Source organism: Sylvia atricapilla, chromosome 8, assembly GCF_009819655.1.
Source record: "Sylvia atricapilla isolate bSylAtr1 chromosome 8, bSylAtr1.pri, whole genome shotgun sequence".
Classification (NCBI taxonomy): Eukaryota; Metazoa; Chordata; class Aves; order Passeriformes; family Sylviidae; genus Sylvia; species Sylvia atricapilla.
Genome location: NC_089147.1, coordinates 31,977,725 through 31,997,618, shown reverse-complemented (window position 1 = coordinate 31,997,618; position 19,894 = coordinate 31,977,725). Strand labels below are relative to the sequence as shown.

The 19,894-nt window shown below is 45.9% G+C and overlaps 2 protein-coding genes across 3 annotated transcripts in view; one reads left to right on the top strand and one right to left on the bottom strand.

The window, feature by feature from the left end:
• A1CF (APOBEC1 complementation factor) overlaps positions 1-19,894 on the top strand; it is a 503,111-nt gene that overhangs the window by 205,390 nt on the left and 277,827 nt on the right. The window lies entirely within an intron of this gene.
• The window catches only part of PRKG1 (protein kinase cGMP-dependent 1), a 374,077-nt gene that overhangs the window by 125,175 nt on the left and 229,008 nt on the right, over positions 1-19,894 (bottom strand). For both annotated transcript variants that reach the window (XM_066324329.1, XM_066324328.1), the window contains exon 4: positions 14,896-15,001. In XM_066324329.1, coding sequence (XP_066180426.1) covers positions 14,896-15,001 — 106 coding nt within the window. The remainder of the gene's footprint in view (positions 1-14,895; positions 15,002-19,894) is intronic.

Genomic DNA, 19,894 nt, shown 5'->3' with positions numbered 1-19,894 from the left:
ATAAGGACTTACACTGTAATTACTTGTTTCAAGTGACATTGTTTTATTTTCAATGCCACCCTTTATCTCCCCACAAAGCATTACAAATCCCATGCCCACGGGTGTGTGCGTGCCTGCACTCACAGATCCCAATTTGCTTTGAATTTTATCTTCCCAGTTTTCCAGCGGTTTGGATTTTCTTGTTAAACCAGATTCTGATTGATTCCTGGTGTGCTCTGGCCAGCTGGTTCTGCTCCCCCTCCTTGTCAGCAGCTTAACAGAACAGTGATTCACGGCAGGTCAGCTGGAATTTGCTCAATTATTAACAACTTCAGGATTTTTTACCATCCCTCTGAGGACACTTCAGCCTAAGCCTGATTTGTCTTCATCTCCAGCTCGATTCAACAGCAGAAACCCTGTGAGTTCTCTGAGCTTGTGTTCAGTGCATGGAATGCCCTTTTCTGACTTCCCCTACCCTTTAAAACCCTGATTTCTAATTGCCTATCGAGCTGCTGGGGCACCAGTGAGTTCGTCTCCATTGAGCTGCAGAAACCCTTTTCATCTCCTTCCAGAAATAATTACGCTGGTTTATCAGTGTCTATATGAAGCTTGAATTATTCCTCCTAATATGCATTAACTTGTACTTTTTTGGAGTGACAAAAATTGGCCCAGTGAAGTCACTCCAGTGATTACTGTCCCTGTTAGTTTCCAGTAATCCACGAGATGTATTTATTGGCAAGTCACTTGTGTGGTATTTCCAGAGACAGTACATAATTGAATTTAAAATGCATTCCTGATGCCCATAAAAGCAATAAAAATGTCACCCTCTGCCTGCACATTAAAAATTCATCCCATGCAAGGAGAGGACAAATGCATAAAATGATCATTATGATGTGCAAATGGACTCGGTGCAGGAAAACCAGACCAGTTTCTGCCTGGACATAAAAACATTAAGATACCAGAGTACAAATGGCACCATTTAGTGAACTTTTAAAGGTTCTGAGGAGAAAATGCTCCCATTAGTAGTAGCATGACTAAGGCTTGCTTCAAAAATGGGATTTGTACCGGTATTAACAACAGCGTGGCTCCTGTGTCAAAGCAGAATTAAGTCCCTGAAATAAAAACAAACCAAAGCCACCATTCCAATGGCCCTGGCACAGGGTGCCCAGAGCAGCTGTGGCTGCCCCTGGATCCCTGGCAGTGCCCAAGGCCAGGCTGGACTTTGGGGCTTGGAGCAGCCTGGGACAGTGGGAGGTGTCCCTGCCCATGGCAGGGGTGACACTGGATGGGCTTTAAGGTCCCTTTCAGCTAAATTCTTTTTGGGATTCTGTGATTCTATACAAATCCATCTTTTTTTCTGCACTTGTCATTGACACCTGTGGTACCACAGTGCTTTTTTCCCTTCCTTTTTCATTTTTGTCTTGGCTAAAGATCTTTCTTCACACTCTGCCCAACACTTCTTTTCTGTCAGCTCAGCACAAAGTAACTTCACAGGTAATTAAGCACACTGTGAGTCATTAACTCCTCTCCAGATTCCCAGGAGGCTTCTTCAAATTGAGTCCAGGCGCAGAAATGAAAATTCATCTTTTGCTCACACGGATTAATTTTTCATAGGAGGCAATTATTACAAATTCCTCCTTTTCCCACCTCAGAATTGAGTGACTTTGGTTACCACACCCCTGCGGTCCAGCCTTGCTCATGGAATCAGAAATCCTTGGAATGGTTTGGGTTGGGAGAGACCTGAAAGCCCATCCAGTGCCACCAGTGCCATGGGCAGGGACACCTTCCACCATCCCAGGCTGCTCCAAGCCGCAAGACCAACCTGGCCTTGAGCATTTCCAGGGATTCCAGCCATTCCACCCTGAGCAGCAGGTAGAGGGCAGCTCAAGAGTGAGAAAAGAACTCGGTCTTGAACTCCCAGACACGATTCCCTAATTTTTGGCTCAAAACAGGTGGAAAAATGGGCAGAGCTCCATTCCTCTCCACTTTGGTGAAGGTTCCTGCACTTCTTCCCAATTTGAGTTCAGCTGGAAGCTCCCAAAGAGGAGCCAGATTCTCTGTTTTCCTCAAATCAACACAAATGTAACTCTCCTCATTCAATAAATGGGAAAATGCCAATGATTAAAAGCCTTTCCCGTGTCCTGCTCAGCTCCTGAACCAAACTCCTGCCCCAGGCCCGGTGTCTCCCATCATTGAGAATTTTTTGTGACACAACAAGAGCCACTGTGAGCATAAATAATCAACTCACCAAATTTACAATCTGTGATCAAATCAGTTCATTTTACTCAGGGGTGGAGATTTCATGCTCAACAACAGCTCCTGAACAAGATCCCCTATCGACAGTGCCAGGGGCCACTTCTGTAACATCTGATTTTGTGCTAATTATTGCCTATCTTTAGATCAATATTTCGGTGTCTTCACGAGGGGAAAGCACTGCATGTGTGGGGAAGGCAACCTGCCAGGCCTCCAGACACTGCCCATAATGAGATGCACATCTAAACAGCTCTGTAATCACGTTAAAGGCTTTGTGCCTCATCCTCCCTGGGCTCTGCTGAGACAAAACACAACAATTACCAGGTAAAGGATGTGTACTTCACTCAGGAGAGACGATTGGAGATGTGCACACACAGAATTGTTTCTAATCTTCAAGCACAGAAACAAGAATTGACCCAATTTATGCATCTTCCAAACAAATCCACCCGGCAAACCGTGGGAGCACCCAGAAGTAGTTTTGGAGAATGGTCAAAACCCTGTTGTAATAAATATTGAAACAAGTATTCCTGGCTTTCCTGAGCAGCTCTTGATGAGTTTTAATTAAAATATGGGTTGGTTTCAGTTTGGAAATGACAGCTTTTGGATGAAACAGATGTAAACCTCACCTTTTCAACATTCCCCATGGAGCTTCTTCCTGGTAAAGGCTACTGCTCCAAGCCAGAACAAACTGCAAACTCGGGGGGAGAGTTGCCTTTTTTAATCCAAGTCCAATTTCATGCCCTGGGTTATTTGAGGAAGAGAATAAACTCAATCACCTTCACTTCTCACTCACCTTGTCTGAAATTCCAGGGAGCAGGTGGAATATTGGGAATGTTGTACATCACAGAGGGATACAAAAGCCACCCCAGCAGCTGTCCAGGAAGGAGCACAAGCTGGAGGAGCCACCACCATCCATCATCCTCTGAAAACACATCCACCACGTCCTCACTGCTCTCACCCAGCTGGGTGCAACTCTGACACCGCACAGAGATAACTCCAGTGCAATTAACAGATAACTAAAAGCAGTGATAATTAAACACTGAGAGGGAAAACCTCAATCAGGAACGATCTGACACCCTCCCTTCACTCCACCAGAAACTGCAGATGGTTGTAGAGGTTTTCTCCAGGAAAACGCCGGGAAAGAACCTGCCTCTCTGAGCAAAGAAAGAGGAATTGCTCCCTAAACCACCTTAGGAATAATTTAAAATACTTGTTTAAGCCAAATTTCTTGCTTTACCTGCCAGATTAGCCACTGATGAGCTCACCAAGCTGCAGGCACGCCAAACAAATAATTCCAAGACAGCAACACGCAGGATATAAATTGTATAGACACCAACCCACTGCACTAATCCCACATTTACACATCCTCCAGCCTGCACATTCTGCAGAGATCCAACCTAAACACAACCTAAACACAGGAATTATCCCATTTCCTCATGAAACATGGCTGTTATCCTGTAAATGTAGAGAAAGATTGCCACATTGCCCTCACATTGCACCCAAACCACAAAGCAGTGCCTTTTCCTGTGCCACGGCTTCATCCCCAGCAGCATCATTCCGTAATGTCAAGGCCAAAATTAGCTCCCAATTCCCTGCCAAGGAGCGTCCAGGGGTGTCCTCACACACATCCTAGAGGTCAAGCCAACACAGGGCTGGAGTTGCTGAGCTTCTGGGTTGGAATTGTTCCTGGATCTTTACTTAGTTTGGCCTTCAGACTCTCACACACTTCACAGCACAGATGCGCTCCCGAGTCCTGCATTGAAACCAGGTGGATCCAAAGACTGTCCCTAGTTTTCCTCTTGATTTGAGGTTGGGGGTTTTTTTGGGTTTTTTTTTTTTTTTTTGTTTGTACATGGGATATGATTTGGCTGCATTCAGCAAGAGTTTCACCCAGATCACGGACAAACATTAAAATCCCTCTGTCAGGAGAGTCGGGATGAATTCATGACTTTTACACTCCCTCTGCAGGGGAAGCAATAATTCCCTTTATTCCAAAGCCCCTCAGAGACAGCCTGTGCTATTTAGGTTTTGCCTGAACAAACAGAGGCTTGGCCATGTCTCCCTCCCCAGAGGATTCCAATCAGCAGAACAGGATCACACCATCCTCATCCCAACGCACGTCTCAAGGGCTCTGTTTTTGTCAAGAGTTAACTGAAGTGACAGCTCATCAGACTCCTGATGAAATCTTTGCTCTCATTGAAATACATTTTTCAGGACGCCTTGCCATAATGAAATAAAAAATATATATTTCAGGGACGAGTGGTGCATGGAGATTTCCATTTTTCCACGGGTTTGCAGCTCCCTCACCGCTGGGTTAGCTGGGCAATGGGAGAACTGCCAGCCATCCTTAAGGAAAGATGGAATGAAGGCTGCAGCCTTGGATATGGATGTTGGATCACAAAGCACAGCTGCTGAGCTGGATTATTCACCCTGCTTCTCCCCAAAATTCCCAGCCAGCCTCTTCCAGCATGGAGAAAACCCCACCTGTCCCTAATCTGAGTGGATTTAAGTGACAGCATCAAATCTGCACTGGAGATTTCTGATTTCCAGCTTGATTTCCATTTCAATTACCATCAATTAGACCATGAGAAGGACTAACACCTTTCCCTGGCATTTGCCACGGTGTTTTTTCCTGAGCCCATGACAGGAAGGTGGCCATGGCCAGTGAAGGAGTTACTGATATTTCTCTTATCCCATTTACTTCTTAAAAGAATTGTTACCACCCAAGCACTCCATTACTCTGTGGGCACAATTCCAGTTATCTCAAGTTTTCCTCTCTTCCCCAGCCGTGGCAATTGAACTTCCACCCATGTTTCAGGCCAGGGAATTCATTGCAGAGCTGTGTTTCAAAATCCCCCTTTCTAACAGAACCCAAAGGGTGTTTTTAGGCACCACCACCACCGAACTCTCTGGGAACTGGTGCCAGGAGAAAGCAGCCGTGGCAGAGGCTGTTCTCAGCGAGCCTGAAGTTCTGGATGTGCAAAAGGCTGGGTCTTTGTACTCAAAACCCACTTAGGAAATGCTAAAGAGCTTCACAGCAAATTGAAACTTCAACGAATCCTTCACGAAAACAGGAGGACTCCAAGAAAACTACTAAGAATTTATGGACACTGCAGTTCCCGCTGGGATCTGAGGTCTTCTACCTCCACTCAAAGCTGAGGCTTGGGGAATGCTGTAATCATGGGCAGGAATTCAGGGAGCAGCTAGAAGGGACAGCTGAATAGAATATTAAACATTCCCTCTGGTCCCTGGTGGCACTATGAGGTCCTCATGTGAATCCCCTGGAAGTTTAATTTTGGAGTCCCCATGACAAAGCGCTGGAGGGTGTCCAGGGGAAGGAATGGGATTGGGGAAGGGGCTGGAGCCCCGGAGGGAGCTGAGGGGGCCCAGAACTGGGCAGAGCCCTCGAGGTGTGGCCTTGAGCAGCGTGAGAGGAGATGCGGAGCATCTGCCTCACATCAACCCCACCAGCCTCTGCTTTTCCCTGGCACCAGTTAAACATCAGAGCTGTTAATTACCCCTTTCCAGGCCTGCCAGCCCTGCCAAATTCCAGCCCATTTAATCATCCGTGCATCCAGTACATCCATCCTCAGCTTCCAAGTGCTGGCAAGTGTCCCCAGACTGTCTGACCCCAAACCAACACCACCTGCTGCTCTGTCCTCTTCCTCAGAGCCTCTTCATCCTGCGAGGAATCCAGCACCCAGACAGATGAAATTTTTCATTTCTGAAACAGTCTGGCAGTGATTTATTCAGCCCCACATTTTCCATCGAATTAATGCTCCTCCAGAAGGCTTTGCTTGGCATTGTGGATTTGCAGGCAGACTCCAGAGTTTACATCAGGCTCCAAAGGCAGTTTGGAGACCGAGTTTTCGAACACAAAGACTGAGACATCCTCCTCGTAATTAGGCTGTGCTCAAACTTTTCCACCAGCTGGGCAGGAAAAGGCCCTTCTTCTATTACTTTCTCTCCCTAACATTACATGGATTCTAAGATATTTTAGCCCAGGTTCCTTCGGAATTCTATACAATACACTGGAGACCTCAGCCGGTTTTCCATTATAAACCAACGAACAATTTTGCAAGGAGAAGAAACCCCAGCAAACACTAACCAAAGGGCATCCCTGAGCCTGGCAGACCCGACATTTCCATAGGAGCACCTCTACTTCCACAGACTCCCATGGCTAAGAAGATGCAGCTCAAGACACTGCAGGGAAACTCAGCCATTTCTTCTTAGGAGAGGTGGAAAAACACGACAGAGGAGCTAAAGTTCAGCCTCCAGCCTGTCAAGAAATGCTCAAGTTCCTCCCTCATTTGAAAATAATCCTAATGACAAAGACAATAATCCTCTTATCACACACAGGAGCCAACGTGATTGTGAGCCAGGCAAAATGAAACGGAACTGGGAAACCTCCAGCTGCATTTCTGCCCCAGTGTGGAGAGTTCCTAACTTGGCCTGATCAAAAAGCAAAATGTTTCCAAGCCGACTCCTGGCCCTGCTGGAATCCTTCTCCTCTGAGGAGACTGGCAGCTGCTTTGGGAGGGATCTATTTGTTACCTGAGTATGAAAATGGACACAGGAATAGGCACTGTCTGTCTGATAACAGGCTGGATAGGGGAATAAATGGGGTTTTATGAGGAGTGCCAGGCACAAGCTCTGGAATATCTGTGATTATCTAATGGCTGCACACTGTCCACAGGCTCCCAAAACACCTCTGGAGCCCAGAGGAAGGAGAGTTTAATGGGCATGGGGAAACTTTAAAAAGAAGGCTAAGGAACAGGCCTGGATCTCAAAATCACATTGATCCTCCTTCAGGTCCCTTGCTGAGGCTGAGTCAGTCGCACTAAGTCTGAAATCTGTGCTTATGCTTTCACCTTCACTTCCAATGCACTGATTAATGATTTATAATCCAACACTGATCACTGAGCAGGAGCTGAAGGCCCCTCAGCTCTCCAGGCAGCCTGGTGACACCCTGAGGGACGTTGTGTGCGGACCACGACAATCTGGGGACATCAAACCACCTGATACATTCCAACAGTTCCAGCACTGGTTGATAAATTAAGGGGTTGTATTCCACCTCCAGATGCCTCACCCTTTACAATTCACCACAAGGGAGAACCATTCCTGGGCAAGAGTTCTAAGTCCGCTTTAAAAGTGGTTCTAGCTACTATAGATCTGAATTTGGCAAGTTGAAATGACTTGATTACAGTTTTGGTGCAGGAAACACCTGGGTTTATTGGCATACTTCTCATCTAGCTAAGGCTAGGACTTGGCCAGAATACAGGCCTTAACTGGAAGAGTCTCCCTAATATATTTTAAAAACTTCTCAATTATAGTAGTTAGGAAATAGTTAGGAAAGTTTCTTAAAATAAGTCATGTTTTGGAGATGGCTATACAACGGTATGTGAAGGTTTTGTAAAGCAACTGGCTTTGTCATTTTTCTTTAGGTAAGTAGTAATAAAACAAAAAAAGGCATTGATTTTTAATACTTAAACACCAAACATGGCTGTTCTTCTCTGCTCTGCCCCAGCAAGGGAGTGAACAACTGCCCTGAGGATTTTCCAGAGCTGACAGGTCACAGCTCCAGAGATTCTCACCAAAACCAGCCAAATAACAACCAAACAAGTCTTGCCCCACTCTTTTGGGTTCCCTCCTTTCCCTTCTGAGGGAAACCTCAAGGAAGCCAGGCAGGGTGTAGCTGCAGATCCCAACTCAGCAATCACACCACCTTTTAGAGCCCTGTATTTCAAGTCACTCTATAATGTGATCGAAATATTTAATAATTGCATCTACTTTAATACTGGCAGTAAAAAGCCTCAGCCTTTCACTCCAACCCCTCCCTTCTCTACGTTTTAGTAAGCAACACAAAACACTCCCCTTGCTCTGCACAGCCATCAATATTTCAATCCCAAATGATAATTTGGAAAGGATGAGTGACTTCAAACAAACCCTAACACCTCAATAAATCTCCAGTTGTGCCTAATGTTCTGCACTGAGCTGTGAAGAGCGGGAGCTGCAGAAAACACCATCTGAAGTCCTGTCACAGCCTGCCTCGCTCTAGGGCTCAGAATTGCATTGTCCTCCTGGGCCACCAGCCAGGATTGGCCTTGACTTGGTGCAAAACTCCTGACAAGAGGAGTTTTCTCTCCCTGAGCAGGCAGGATGTGGGATGGAACCAGCCTTGAAGGCTCTGGAGCAGCACTGTGGAGACTGAGGATTGGATTCTGGGTCTCTTTGCATCAGGGTAAAACCACAGAACACTTGGTTTATCAGTGATTCCACCCTGTTGATCCATCTGTACCTGAGATCCTCCTCTGCAGGTGTTGAAAAGTAAAACGTGACTCTCATTGTGGGCAGAATGAATAACTGATGGCAAAAAAACAAAACAAAACAAAACAAAACAAAACAAACAAAAAAAAAAAACCACCACGAAAAAGGCAGCACTCAACCTTAAAAAACTCCCCAGGATTTGGAAAACAAAAATAACAAGTAAAAATAAACATCATTTTTTTAAAAAGATAAAAAAAAAAACAGAGGAAAAAGTCCAAGATTTAATTTCTGGCATCACCTTTTCAAATTCTCAGTAGAACAAACACACACAATAGAATAATCTAAAAATAGAAGGCAGCAACTTAAACCCAAACCAGGCCTTGTGCCTCTGGAGATCACATGCTGCTCTCTGAGGGTGTTCTTCTTCACTGACACAATCAAAAAGCGGGAAAAAGGACAAGTGTGGTTTTGTTCCCCTTGAAATTATGAAGACATCATCTCATAGAGCACAGCAATCCAGCCAGGAAATTAGAGATTACCTCATCAAATAAGCTCAGAGGTGAATGAAAGAAAAATAAAAACCAAACTGGAAAAGCAAGGAAAACATGGCAAAATCCTCAGGGTCATACTCCCCAGGCTCCCCCTGGAATCAGCTCCTTGCCACTGCAGGTGGCAATTCAGCATTCCTGCACAGCCCAAAAGGTGCTCCACAGAATCCCAGGATCCCTGAGGCTGGAAAACCCCTGCCAGCCCACGAGTCCCAGCTGTGCCCCATGGCCACCTTGTCCCCAGCCCAGAGCACTGAGTGCCACCTCCAGCCCTGCCTTGGACACCTCCAGCCATGGGCACTCCAAAGCTCCCTGGGCAGCCCCTGCCAAGGCCTCAGCACCCTTTCCATGGAGAAATTCCTGCTGCTGGCCAAGCTGAGCCTCCCCTGGCCCAGCCTGAGGCCCTTTGCCCTTGTCCTGTCCCTGTGCCCTGGCAGCAGAGCCCGACCCCCCCTGGCTGTCCCCTCCTGGCAGGGAGTTGGACCCCCCTGACCTGAGAGCCCACAGATGCTGTGTGGGAGTGAAGTCACTGCCTGTGACCTGCCTGGGGTGAATGATGAGGTGTCAAACTGCAGATCCTGCAGAATGTGACAGCACAGCACGTGCCATGGAGTTACCCCGGGATTGTCCCTCTCCTGTGCACAGGAACAGCGCTGGGCAAAGAGGGTGGGCTTGGATTGGAAGTGAGGAGGGAATTCTTCCTGTGAAGTGGTGGGACCCTGGCACAGGGTGCCCAGAGCAGCTGTGGCTGCCCCTGGATCCCTGGAAGTGCCCAAGGCAGGGTTGGATGGAGCTCAGAGCCACCTGGGACAGCAGAAGGTGTCCCTGCCCATGGCAGGAGGTGGGACATGTTGATCTTCAATGTCCGTTCCAACCCAACCCATTCTCTAATTCTATGAATCAGCAATATTAAAATGAGATATTGACTTATTCCAATGTGTATTAACCATCATTCCAAACCCAGCTGACACCAGAACCAAAGGAATTAATCCTCCCCTTCCATCAAGCTCTGAATCAACAGGTAGCTGACCCTGCTGCTTCCTTTTCCTTTCTCCCCCCTTTTGCCTGTGGTGCATTGCCTCCAACAAGAATTTTCCTTAGTTTAAAATATTAAACTTCTATTCCTGAGCAGTATCTGCCCCAGCCCCCTCCTACACATCCCCAGCATTCACAAGGAGTTAGAGAGACTAAATTGTGGCTGTAGAAAATTCATTACAAAAAGCATTTCAAGAAAATCCTGAGCCACATGACAAGAAAGCCAATTTTTTCCTGTTAAAGGGCAGAAGGAATGGACAGTTTGATCCCATGGAGCATCCTTTCAGTTCTGCTCCAGTGCCTGCCTGTGCACTGTGGAACAGCAAATCCTGCTCCTCCTGCTCAGCCTGGCCATGCCCTCGGTGGCCCCAGCACAGCCTGAACTCCAAATCGTGCTCAGAAACCAAACAGACCAGGCAGACAAGAGGTGAGGCTGTTTCCAGAGCCACTTTTCCATGCAGGGGACTGAAATCCCACAAAACCTGGACAGCAGGCTGGGGTCACTCATCAGGGATGAGCCCAGGAGGTGCAAGGACATCCAGAGAGATCCTGTGCGTACCCTGGGGATGCCCAGCCTCTGCAGCTTCTCACCTCCAGCCTCCTTGGAACTCTTTCCCTGCCTGCCCAAGGAATTTTTTCATTCCCAGGATTCAAGGCTGTGTGTGTAAGTGGGAACTTTCCCCCTGTATCCACCCCTAAAGCTTGATCCTGCCTCCAAGGTGACCCCAAACATCCCTCACCAGCTCTCCTGACTGCTTCCAGGGCCTTGGAGGAATTGGAGTTTATACCACAGACCAGATCCTGTGGCCTCTTTTAACTGAAGGAAGCTTTTTTTTCGTTTATGAAGCCTTTCTTGGGGGGAAAAAACAAAAAATAAAAAAAGCACAATATTTACTCTTTCAAGGTGTTCTGGTCTTCAAACTTCTACGTTTAGCAGGAAATTCTTGCCACAGCATAGGGTTTTTCCCCCAATTTTTATTCCCTGGACAAGTTTATTTGATAAAGAGTTGTTTCCTTAACTGATTTATTCTGATTTTAATTAAAAGGAATGATTTTAGGCACTGGCTTGAGAAAGAAATAGTTGTAAGCCTGGAACAAGGACTACTGCAGTGAGAGGTACAGCAGCATTTAGCACAGTTGTGACCTCATTGCACTTGTGTAAGGACAAATACAGCCAATTACACACAAAAAAAGCACATTTTGGGTTAAAGACTAGGGATAAAACTCCCCGTACCATCAGGAGTCACTAAATCTACAACACAAAATTACATTTCACTTTTCACTGCTGGTTGCTCTGTGAACTGACATTGATTTAGTCACATATTGAGCTACCCAAAATCTGTATTTCCCAAGGATTTTCTGTTATGATTTGTCTCACAGGTACACACAGGGATGAAAAACCAGGCAGCTTTTCCAGCCCCTCCTTGGGAGCAGGCACTGCCATGGAATTAAGGCAGTTTTTGATGCCCTCAAGGATCATCTGCTGACTTTGGGAAGGGACACACAGACTAGTTCCTTCAGGAAAATGAGGAAAAAGAGAATATTCACTTCCTGCTTAGCTCCAGAAGAGTTCTTTTATCTCAGTCAGGCGAGTTTTCCCAACTTTTGTTAGTGTACTACCCTTGGAGCACGGCAGGATAGAGCATTCTCAATGTTGGGAAGGCACTCTCAGATCTCTTAGCCAGGAAATGGATTTTTTTTTCCCTGGCTTTCTGGTTTTCTGCTGGCCTTCAGACGACAGGATTGACACCCAAGGGTGGCCCTAAGGAGCAGCAGCTGCCCTGTGCTAGTGGGATGTTCCTGCTGGGGAAAACCCCAGCAAAGCCACGATGGATGCTGGGCTGATATTTCTAGAGAGCCCTAGAAATCCAGCTGCATTTATTTTCAGCAGAATAACTGAGAATTTAAAAAAAAAAAAAAAAAAATGAACAGCCTCATTTCACCCCCAAAAGTTTCATTTCTGCTGTACTTTGCTCACACGTGAAAATCCGTTGTTGGAAATGGTGATAATTCTGTTATTGGGATAATGGCACAATTAGAGAGGGTCTTTTTAGATGAATATCAGCAGGAAAAAATCCTGTCCAACCCCACTGGACTTTTCTGTGGGCAGCCACCATTCAAAACTTTATTTTTATTCCATTTATTTCTTAACAGGAGCATTTGCGTTCCTGCATTAATACAGGAAAGAAAAAAAAAAATCAAAACCCCCAAAAGCAAAGAATAAAGTTGACAATCGACAAGCTCCTTCTTTTCAGGATTTATCCTGGTTTTCCTCAGATACATTTTGAAGGAAAGCATCTTTAAAAATGAGCACTTAATGTGGCAAATGGGATCTAAAAATGAGCATTTAAGGTTCTATTTGGGATTTAAGCTGAGTTTGAGTCAGCTAAAGATGCCCAGAGCCCAAGGGGAAGACTCAGTGGGAAACAACATTTTCTAAGGACCTTCTTACAGGTGCTCCAAGGGAAGAAATCCTTTTCCTAAATTCAAACTGTAAGATTTTTAAAAATATAAATATTTATTTGCTTGCCTTAGGCCTTTCTAATGAGCCGGAGGTTGAGCAGCACAGCTTGAGCGCTGGAAACACTCCTTGGTTTCCTCCTCACATTATTTACTTTAAAATTAAAGCTGGGCAGGCTCTGCAGGACCTGAATCCAAATTAAGCTTGACAATCTTCTGGAAGATGTCCATGAAAGCTCCGAGCTTAAAAGCTTAATGTGAGCCTGGGGCCTGCTCTGGCAGCTCCCACCCCAGAGCTGATCCCACACTCATTCCCAGGTTTGTTAATGCTGGAATGGATGGGTTTGAAAGCCCTACGACACAGCAGCAGGTTCTGTTTCCTCTCCTGAGCTGGTTTGTTGAGAACCATCAAGGGAGACACCTGCAGAAAGCTCAGTGACACCTTTCCAGCTGTGGGCCACTCTCCAGGGAAAGCCTCACCTCAGCAGAGCCTGGGAAGCCAGTCCCTGAGTTCCAGTATTTTCCCAGGAATATTTCCATCCCTGACTGAAATGAGTTCCCAAAGGAATTCCAGCCGAGGAGGAGAGGCTGGGAGCTGGGATCTCCAGGCAGCCAAGGGCTGGGGGAGTGAGCTGGGCTGCTCCCAGAACAAACCCCAGCTGGGATGAGTTCCCTGCCTCTGGCTGAGCCCTGCTGCGGCCACCATCATCCCAGGGCGTCAGTCCTATGGGATCAGCCCGGGGCGTCAGCCCCACGGGATCAGCCCGGGGCGTCAGCCCCACGGGATCACCTTCCTTGTTCTTCTGGAGATCAGCTGCTCACCTCCAGCTCCCAAGGAACAAGGGCCAAGAGGAACCACCTCAGCCTGGGCTAGGGCAGGCTTAGATGGGATACTAGGAAAAATTCTTCCTGGAAAGGGTGGTCAGGCACTGGCCCAGCTGCCCAGGGGGTGATGGAGGCCCCACTCCTGCAGGGATTTAAAGCCCTGTGGATGTGACACCTGGGGACAAGGTCAGTGGTGGCCTTGGCACTGCTGGGGGAGTGGTTGGACTCGATGATCTTAGAGGGTTTTTCCAAGCTAAAATATCCTATGACTCAAGTAAATGTTATACTTTATATATTTGCTATATAATGTACATTTTAAATAGTATCAACTTGTATGAACTAATATTTTATTAATAATGGCATTATTAATATTTATCATTAATAATATTCTTGTTGTTGCTATTATTTCCTTTTCTTTTCCAACCCTTATACTAACTCAATAATCTTAGAGGGTTTTTCCAACCTAGAAGACCCAATGAATCACGTAGATGTTATATTTTATATGTGCTATATAATACACATTTTAAATAGTATCTATTTGTATAAACTAATATTTTGTTAATAATGGAAGTATTAACGTTTATCATTAATAATATTGTTGTTGTTATTATTATTTCTTTTTCCCTGAGTGCCTTTCTTCTCCAATACTACCTGCTCCAAGCCCCAAAGTCCAGCCTGGCCTTGGGCACTGCCAGGGATCCAGGGGCAGCCACAGCTGCTCTGGGCACCCTGTGCCAGGGCCTGCCCACCCTGCCAGGGAACAATTCCTGCCCAGTATCCCATCCAGCCCTGCCCTCTGGCACTGGGAAGCCATTCCCTGTGTGCTGTCCCTCCAGCCCTTGTCCCCAGTCCCTCTCCAGCTCTCCTGGAGCCCCTTTAGGCCCTGGCAGGGCTCTGAGCTCTCCCTGGAGCCTTCTCCTCTCCAGGTGAGCACCTCCAGCTCTCCAATTAACTAGGATTATTCATTATTGATCCTCTCCAAGGCTTAAATCTCTGAAGGAAATGAAGGAAGCTTTGGGAAAATCAAATAGAATGAGTGAAAAATTTGTTTTTCTGTCTTGACGTTACTCATCCATCCTGCATTTTACAGCAACCTAAGGCTCTGCTTTTCTAAAAACTCCCATTTTACTTCCCGAAGCACAAGAACACGCTCTGAATGGATTTGAACGAGCTGAAACCCCAGATTTTTTTCCCTTGAAAGGGTGTTTTTTGTAAAAATGTGTCTTCCCTGACACACTTTGAATGACTCACATGAAAGCTTGTCTCTCACCCCTCGGCTCTGGGACTCTTTGCCAATGAATAACTCACAACAGGAATGAAACTCCCCCACAGCAAAGCTCCCCCTCCTCTCAGGAGGATGGGCAAACAGCAAAGAAAAATCATCATTATCATCATCATAATAGTCATTAAAACCAGCAGAGATGAGAAGGAAATAAATCAAATACTGCACTCACGAAAAAAAAAAAAAAAAGGCAAGAGAGGACGGCAATTTCATGGGATTTTTGGATAAATAAAAAAAGTGCCATACCTTTTCAAAAATTCCATATACTCAGTATGCTTGATGAGGCCAGTCCTCATCATTATTGTTTGAAAACATTGCCGATCAATAGCCCAAAGTTTCACATTTACGAGAGCTGGAAAAAACAAAACAACAAGGGGAAAATGTGATTAGCAAAAAATTGTCCAAATTCCTGTTGTGAACTGCAGAGGAAAAGGATGTCATTGGTGAGCAAGCAGGGGAATGGGGAACACTGCAAACCAGGGAACTCAGCTGCTGGACATGGAAGCATGCACTGAAAGGACTGGGGAAATCCTGGTTTGGGAGTCAGATGTGGGGTTTTGGAGAGATGGCCTGAAAGCAGCTGTGAGAGGAGGAGGAATCAAGGCAGGCCCAAGGTGAGAAAGGATTTGGGGTCTGCCCATCACAACCTGAGGGATTTCGGGACATTTTTAGTGCATTATCTAGCAAAACCCATGGAGGTTTCATCTTGCTCCCAAACTCCTCCTTGACCTCCAGGAGATTTGCAGAGCCAAGCCCTGTTAGACCCTGATAATGACACAGCTCCCAGCTGGGGAGGTTTTGAGTCATTCTTTTGCACCTTTACTTTTTGGGTCCCTGCTGATTGCCAAGGCTTCTGAGTTACTCACCAAACATCACATCCTATTCTTCAGAGGCAAAACTCCATTGTAAAAACAGGGAAAACCAGTGCATAAAGCAGAGAGGAGAACCTCAAAAGGTTCAGCCTTCATCTCAGTTGTGACTTAGACATTTGCATAAACCATAAATGTTTGAGTGTATACAGTTTATAATAGGGCTTCTCCTTAGAGAAACAGTTTGATTAAAGCTATTCCCCAGCCCTCTACACTCATATTAATTTCTTTTTTTTTTCAGAGAATAAATGCAATAAATTCCATCCCCATACCCCCATCTGACTGCATGAAACAGCACGAAGCAAAGAGACTTTCAGCAAAATATTTACAAATACTCTCACTGATAAGATCCACAAAATGAATGTGCTTTGATTGGCTGGTCCTTCAGTTCCCAAACCTCCTCCTTAATGAGATTTTATCCCTAACTGCATTTGCAAGATGGAAAAACCTTCGAAGTGCAAACTCAAAGATTTCTTCTCGAATGGCACGGCACAACAGCCTTTAAAGCCTCTTCTGGTTTTTGACACAAACTTCCCTTGGAGAAGTTTTTAGTTTTATTATCAAAGCAACACCTCTAGCCATGGGCACTCCAAAGCTCCCTGGGCAGCCCCTGCCAAGGCCTCAGCACCCTTTCCATGGAGAAATTCCTGCTGCTGGCCAAGCTGAGCCTCCCCTGGCCCAGCCTGAGGCCCTTTGCCCTTGTCCTGTCCCTGTTCCCTGGCAGCAGAGCCCAACTCCCCATCAGGAATTGTGGAGAGCTGCTACTCTCCTATTTTATAGCCACAACACACTCCTGCATCCTATATATATCTTAATAAATCCATACACCAGCCCCCCTCCCCAAGGTCCATGCAGCCCAGGAAGTGGGTAAAGTGCACACAATGCACTTCTGTATTAATTAAACCACTAATCACACCTTATAATCTCATTTCTCCTGCCTTAATGACAAACAGCTGCTTCACTAAAGGCTAATCAGGGTAGAGATTTAAATGTCAGTAGGACCCTTATAATCAGCAGGAGCAGCATCTCCTGTTGTGCTGAAGAGACAGGAGGGAATCTGTGGGATTTGATGCTCTTACAGACTTCCAAGTTATCTATTTAGGAGTGCCCTGAGATGAAAGATAAATCTTTGGGATGGGCCCCGCAAATTCAACATCCACTGGGAATTAGAACAGACACAGCCAGAGATTTCCTGGCCCATCCCTTTCCACAGAGCCCGTGTTGGATGCTGGAAATAAATATAAAATATCCCATTCTCTGACTGCAGGAGGCACAACCAGAAAGGAATATGAGAAAGAACGGGATGGAAGCAGATGTGTCTACAACAGGAGTTTCCTTACTCAATAATCTAAAACATCATCCCGCAATCAGAGCTGCTCCAATTAAAGTTTATTGCCTCTTTTACACTTTTTTTCCCAGCAAAATGCCATAGCTGGGGCTCTGTCTGATCTTTGGAACAGCCCAGAACAAAATCAGTGCCGGTCCAAAACCCACCAGGAGTTTGGACAGGGATGCCCAAACCTGCAGCTTCTGTGTGGCTGCAGCTGTAGGAGCTCTCCAGGTGCGGGGATTTTGGGCACTGCAGAATATTTGAACTGCACCTCGAGAAAACAGATTGATGGGAATTATGATTTATGATGATTTATGACAGATTTCTGCTGTGGTTCGAGGGCTGAAGACAAAGCAAATGCTGCTGGAGAAACAGGGGAGAGCTGAGGTAAAAGCCTCAGGCTTTCCTGGGTCAGAACTGCATGGAGGTGGAGATGTTATCATTAAAGTTGAAATTTGAAATGCTTGCCATGGTTAAGCTCTAATTTCTGATTGAAGCTGCCTGAAATCATCTAAATCAATGACTTCAGTAAATGAATCAAGCCCCTCTCTCCATCAACACGCCTGATTAAAGCAAATCAAAAAACTCAATAAACAAATTTTAACTTATTTTGCAAAAAGAACTATTTCCAAACTTTTCTCCCCATTTATTTACTTGGTAACCCACAAAAACACATCCCAACTGAAAGGGGTGAAGCGAGGGGTGAAGAGTCCAGCCCTGGGATATGCCCCAGCTGGTTCAGGCATGTCCAGAGCCTTCTCTTCTCCAGGCTGAACAGCCCTAAATCTCTAAATAATAGGGATTATTTATTAGTGAACCTCTCCAGGCCTTAATTCTCTTTATTTTCAATACTTCCACCACATCCCCAGCTTGCCAAAGGGCCAAGTTTGGCCTGTTTTGCTTCCTCTTTTTTTTTTTTTTTTTTTTTGTGGACCCAGTGGCTGAGGATCATCAGCTCCTTTTTCCCTTCGTTCCGTGCAAAGGCAGTGAAATAAAGGGGAGAAATGCCAAGTTTTAAGTTAAATATTTACAGAGGAGCAACCTAAATACTGTTGATGTTATTTAATATGATATATTTTAGTTAGATAGGTGGAGGAGTCCTGAATATTGCAAAATCCTTGACATCAGAGAAGCCAGCAGGGGCATTATTTCCGAAATGAAATGCAATATTCAGATGGCCCTGCAGTCTTTAAGCATCTTCCCAAGTTTTTATGTGCTCACCGAAGCCTTCCCAAGTTTTTTCAAGGATCATCAGGTGAATCATCCTCAGCCCAAGTGCTACTGGCAGTTACCAGACCTGAAAATTATTATTCCCTTGCACCCCAAGCTGGAATTCGTCAGCTCACTTTGGCTTTTGGGCTATTTTATCCCAAAAATTGTTTGTTTACCTGCCCTCAGGCAAAGAAACAGCCACAACTTCGTGTCCTCGGGGCTTTTTTGGGCAGACAAAACATCAAATTTCCACTCCTATTTAACCATCCTCCCATTTGGGTTTGGTTTTGCAGGGAATATTGTGGAAACTACCACGGGGGAAAACACAGCCATTCCCAGCTATTTCTGGTCCCTCCTGTTTAAGGTATGAAATGATGATAAAAGCACACTTGACTAAACAGGAGGAGCACATGGAATTGCTTTATCCCTCCAAACACTCCAGGAATCCTGGGGGAGGCTCCAGCAGACTCCAGAATACAGCATGGAGTGATGGAAAGGATGCATCCAACAGGTGGAGCAGGAATAAATTCCTTTATTCCCAGATGTTTCTGTCCCAGGTTTCTAACAACAGCACTGGGACAAGGATGATTCCATCCTGATATCCCATGTTCCAGCAGGTGCTTTCCCATTATTCCCCAGGGAGGTTTTGTCAGTAGGGAAGGAAACATTTTAATTTGGCCAAGGATAAATGCAGAGACAGAGAAAAGCTCCCACTGCCAGAGGGCAGGGATGGGTGGGACTTGGGGAAGGAATTGTGCCCTGGCACAGGGTGCCCAGAGCAGCTGTGGCTGCCCCTGGATCCCTGGAAGTGTCCAAGGCCCCGTGCCTGGAATGTTTGGGCTGCTCTTCAATCCCTGGTTTCAGAGGTGACAAATAATAAATGCAATAAAACCGTGAGCAGGAAAGCTCCTCCCTCTGGGGAGCTCTGCTTTCACTCCAGTCAGCTCCAGGAACCCCAAGATTCCAAGGAAGTGTGTGAGGCTTGCTTAGGAGTGACACCTGTCTGGAGAAGATCAGCTAAGACCAAGGACAGAAGCGGAGGGAAATTGTTATTATCAAACTCTGCTCTTGAACAAAACCACCTGGAGTATTAAATATAAATTAAAGAAGAGTATGAAAAAGGCACCTGAAACTGTTGAATGTAACAGTTTTAAACAGACCTGACAACATCTATCAGCCAGGGCTAAGCACAATCAGCTGGAGCAGGTACTGTGAAGGATCCCAGGATTTTTCTAGGCGTAATCCAGGCTCCTGTCCCATCATGTCTCAGAAAACTCCTGATGAATTACTCATTGTTTTTCTCTAACACCATTCCCAACCTTTGCTGTCTCCCCCCGAATCTCTCCATCCCCTCCTGCAGGCTTCGAACTCCTCAGCGTTAACAAGGAGTGGTGGCAGGGATTAATGAAGGAAGTGTTCAATTACACCAGGTATTTTCCTTGGAATTTCAAACCACTTGTACTACAAGCCCTGCTAATTACCCGTCCCGATTTGCTCTTTGTAACCTGTTATTTTACAGAACCTTTCCGTGTCACTTCTCATCCCTCCCGGCTGCACCAGCGGAGCTCTGCTCTTCTCACACTCCTACAACACACACACAGGTTTGCACAGGTTTTTAATTAACCCCTGTATGAGCACCAGCTCCCAAGCTGCTTCAGAAATCTTCTGCTTCAGAAATCTTCTTCAGTCCTGAACACTGAAAGCTGAAATAACTCAGGAAGGACGAGGTGGAAGCGACAAGAAACACTCCCAAATCCTATTTGGAGTGTGATGGAGAGTGGCGTGAGTGAGGGGAGATTAATGGAAAGCCACAAAGGCTCTCAGGCAGGTCAGA